Raw genomic sequence first — 3,747 nt, 5'->3', positions numbered from 1 at the left:
CTGACATTTCCAACTTCCTGGGATCTCCACTGTATTTCTGACTTTGCTTTCATATCTTCATGAACTGTCCCTTCAAGGGTGTTCTGCTTGGTTTTCTTCTAATGTCTGGTTGGCAGTTGTCATGACCCTGCAACTTTTGTATTCCACATGTATGAAAAACTGATACCATATGGATGATGTCAAGTTTTTTTTTCCTTTTTTGCCTAAATTGATTTATTGGTACATTTTAGGTATACAATACATTTACATTTATCGTTGGGTGCTTGTACCTGTACATCCTGTATCTTAGTTATTTTCCCCATTACCTGTGCACCCTTCATCCCATCCACTGTTCCCTATTTACATAGACTAATTGATAATTTGAAATAGGAAGAAAAGATCCAAAGGGGTAAGGGAAGTTGAAGGGAAAGGGGAAAGGAAAGAAGGGAAAGGAAAAATTATGAGAAAATTAAAAAATGGAAAAAAAAGTCTAGGCCAAGTTTTGTTACCAGCTCAAGCAGTAGTCTGGCCCACTTTGATCATAGCTCCAGAGGCTTCTGTGTGCCTGGGTGGCTGAGGACCCTGAGATGAATCCCAGGGAAAGTGCTCTGTTGGACTGCAATTACAAATTCACTAATACATTCCTAAGGGCTCAACCCTCTTGTTCTAATCACTGCCAAAGAGCAGATTCCCAAGTGCTAAATACTGCAAATTGTTTCAATCTGTAATTTTTAGAAGGACATATATTCAATCAAGAGCAGTGTATAATTAAGTTACCTTGAATGATATTGTGGGACAGTTGGGATCCTTAGGGAGGATTAGATTAGAGGATTGGGCTCCTTTAAGAGGTAGAAAGGAAGAGGCCTCTGCATCTCAGCAAGCAGCAGCAGCTTAGCTGACAGCATGTAGTGTAGCTACACTGAGCTGGCAGTATGAAGTTTTTACCCTCTCTCTTGTGTAGCTACACTGTTCCACCTAAGCCTCTCGTTAAATAAGTTACTTGTACCTAAACAATGTTTCCCCTTTCAAATTCCCCTAGTCATCCACCTAACCTGGCCCCTAGCAGTGACTCTACTAACTAATCAAGCAGTGACCCTCCAAGGAGTAGTGGGAATGGGATCCTAACTGTATAAGAACAGAATTGCTGGCCCATACTCCGCTGCGTCTCAGCTCTGAGCACTCCCACACCTCTGCAACAGTGGCTTTGTACTGCTTCTTGTAATACCTGCAATAAACTTTCTGCTTTGCACTGGCCTTCTCTGACTTCTCTTTCTACGAGAAAGAGAGAGAGAGAGAAAGAGAGAGAGAGAGAGCCCCCAAGGGTGAGTCTGGGGAACCTAGACCCCCAGACCCACGGGGCGTAACAGTACATGACTCTCTCAGTTTTCTAACTGTTGAAGCTGGAGTTTATGAGTGATAAATATTTTTAAGTGTGAAGATGTAACCTTCTTTTAAAAGTGAAAACAAACATTTTATATTTTTAGAGAGCTTTAAAAAAATGTCTTCTCAACTGTGTTTGCGTTGTTGTAAATTTAGATTAAAAGGTTGTGCACTGGAGATAGGCAGGAGAATATATAGAACAAAAATTTGTATTTAAGCTAGTTGATGAACCATCCACTCTCATTTGGAAAAATATGACTTTTATTGTGGTCATTAAGCCAAGAAGATTGAGGATCAACTCTAAATTTCAATGGAATATACTGGTGTAATGAACCATTGTATGTATTTTAGATTGTATTTATAGCATGGTTACTGTAAATATAAATCTATTTAATTACTGAATTCAGATAAAATCAGCATCATATGTTCACTTTTTAGTTTTTAAATTTGAGTACTTTATACTGTGATTTCAGATTACAAAGAAAGCTATTATACTATACAAAGGAATTATCTTAATATATTGACTTTCTTAGTTCAGATAGAAATAATTTGAATAGTAAGTATATATATATGAAGAGAGAGAAGGGAGACAAAGAATGAGATCTGTTATTAAAATAAACATATCCTATCACCTAAAAATGGCTAGAATTGTGCTAAATTTTTCATCTGTACAATTTCCACAAGTACTTGCTTCTAATATGTGATATCAAAATAACTGTAAGTAAATTGTATGTATATTATATGTATATACACATATGCTTACAGTGCTGGGGATCAAACCCAGAGTCTCATGCATGCTAGGTACATGCTCTACCAGTGAGGTACAAACCCCTCCCCTTTAATTATGATTTTGAAACTTTAAGAATAAATGTGATTAAAATATCTTAGATTATTTTTGCATTTTATGTGTTCATATTTATCAAGGTAATTAAAATCAACAAATAGACACTTTATATGAAAAAAATGAATTTCATTATTTAAAATAATTTTATTTTGAATTAAGTAACAATTCCTTCATAAAGTAGTGAGTCCCAAGAAAGTTATCCATAATGATTTGCTTACTATTTACTTTTATTAAAATAGGTGTTATAAAAAAAGAAAAATGTGTCTTATGTTATTTCAGACATAGCACTAATTCATTGAAGGAAGTCCACCAATGTGGTTTTCATCATGGGCCATGATTTATCTCAAGAGAGTGTTGGGAGAAAATTAAGAACTCACTTGCCGAGTCCTCAGTTTTCTCATTGCTATTATCACCTCCTTATTTCTTAAGGTGTAGATCAGAGGGTTTAAGAGAGGGGTAAAAACAGTATAAAATATTGAGAGAACCTTATCCACTGGTAAGTCATTAAAAGGCCAAGCATAAATGAAGATGCAGGGCCCAAAAAAGAGGGTAACCACAGTGACGTGAGCAGTCAGGGTGGCCCGTGCCTTGGCCATATTGGATGAGGAACGACGTCGCATGGTCAGCAAGATGACCATGTATGAGATGAGCAAAACCACAAAGGACAGCATGCCCATTAGACCACTGTCTGAGAGCATCAGTACCTGAAGAATATAGGTATCAGTGCAAGCAAGTTTGATAACCAGGGGAAGGTCACAGAAAAAACTGTCCACTTTATTTGGACCACAAAATGGAAGATTAACTGTGAAGACTAACTGACTTATGGAGTGCAGAACTCCAATGAGCCAGCACCCCACCACAAGCCCTATGCACCTATGTGCATTCATGATAGCCACATAATGTAGAGGTCGACATATGGCTACATATCTGTCATAAGCCATGGCCACGAGAAGCATCATTTCACCACCAGCAAAGACATGCAGAAAGAATATCTGAGCCATGCAGCCCTCAAAAGAGATGGTCTTTCGCTCCATAAGGAAGTCAATAATCATTTTAGGAGTAGCAAATGTGGATAGACATACATCAATGAAAGAGAGATTACTAAGTAGGAAGTACATGGGTGTGTGCAGTGCTGGTTCAGAAATGACTGTGAGCACAATGAGGAGGTTTCCCAATACAATGGTTACATAGAACAGTGTGAAAAATGCAAAATAGAAAATTTGTAACTCTCGAGAGCCCGAAAGACTGTGCAATTCAAACTCAGTCACTCCTGATGTATTGGATTGGTCCATGATTTCAAATTTCTGAGATCACATCAGAAATTTTCCTATAAAATGAAGTGGAAATGGAAAGAATATTATAAGATTGTGAGAGTGCTGAGAAAAGCCAAGCCTGGATTCAAATGCAACTCAACATTTGCTTTAGTTCCTCACAAGCATGTAAAATTCATGTAGCATACAAACACTTCTTTTGTAGAGACTGAATATCCATGGCTTTCATCTGTATAACCCAACAGGAGAGACATAGTCTAAAACTACCAGTTT

General features: G+C 37.4%; 1 protein-coding gene across 1 annotated transcript; it reads right to left on the bottom strand.

Moving 5' to 3' along the window:
- Positions 1-2,568: 2,568 nt before the first annotated feature.
- Positions 2,569-3,495, bottom strand: LOC101698951 (olfactory receptor 4K15). Its single transcript, XM_004865097.2, has one exon. It carries the CDS (start codon positions 3,493-3,495, stop codon positions 2,569-2,571), a length of 927 nt encoding a protein of 308 aa, XP_004865154.2.
- Positions 3,496-3,747: the final 252 nt, after the last annotated feature.

Source organism: Heterocephalus glaber, unplaced genomic scaffold (assembly GCF_053883595.1).
Source record: "Heterocephalus glaber isolate CG9 unplaced genomic scaffold, H.glaber_assembly_v1.0 deba00001662, whole genome shotgun sequence".
In the NCBI taxonomy this organism is placed as follows: domain Eukaryota; kingdom Metazoa; phylum Chordata; class Mammalia; order Rodentia; family Bathyergidae; genus Heterocephalus; species Heterocephalus glaber.
This window is presented reverse-complemented; position numbering and strand designations above follow the sequence as displayed.

Bases quoted from the DNA above. Each gene is read 5' to 3' on its own strand.
- LOC101698951 (XM_004865097.2), bottom strand. From the start codon at position 3,495: ATGGACCAATCCAATACATCAGGAGTGACTGAGTTTGAATTGCACAGT.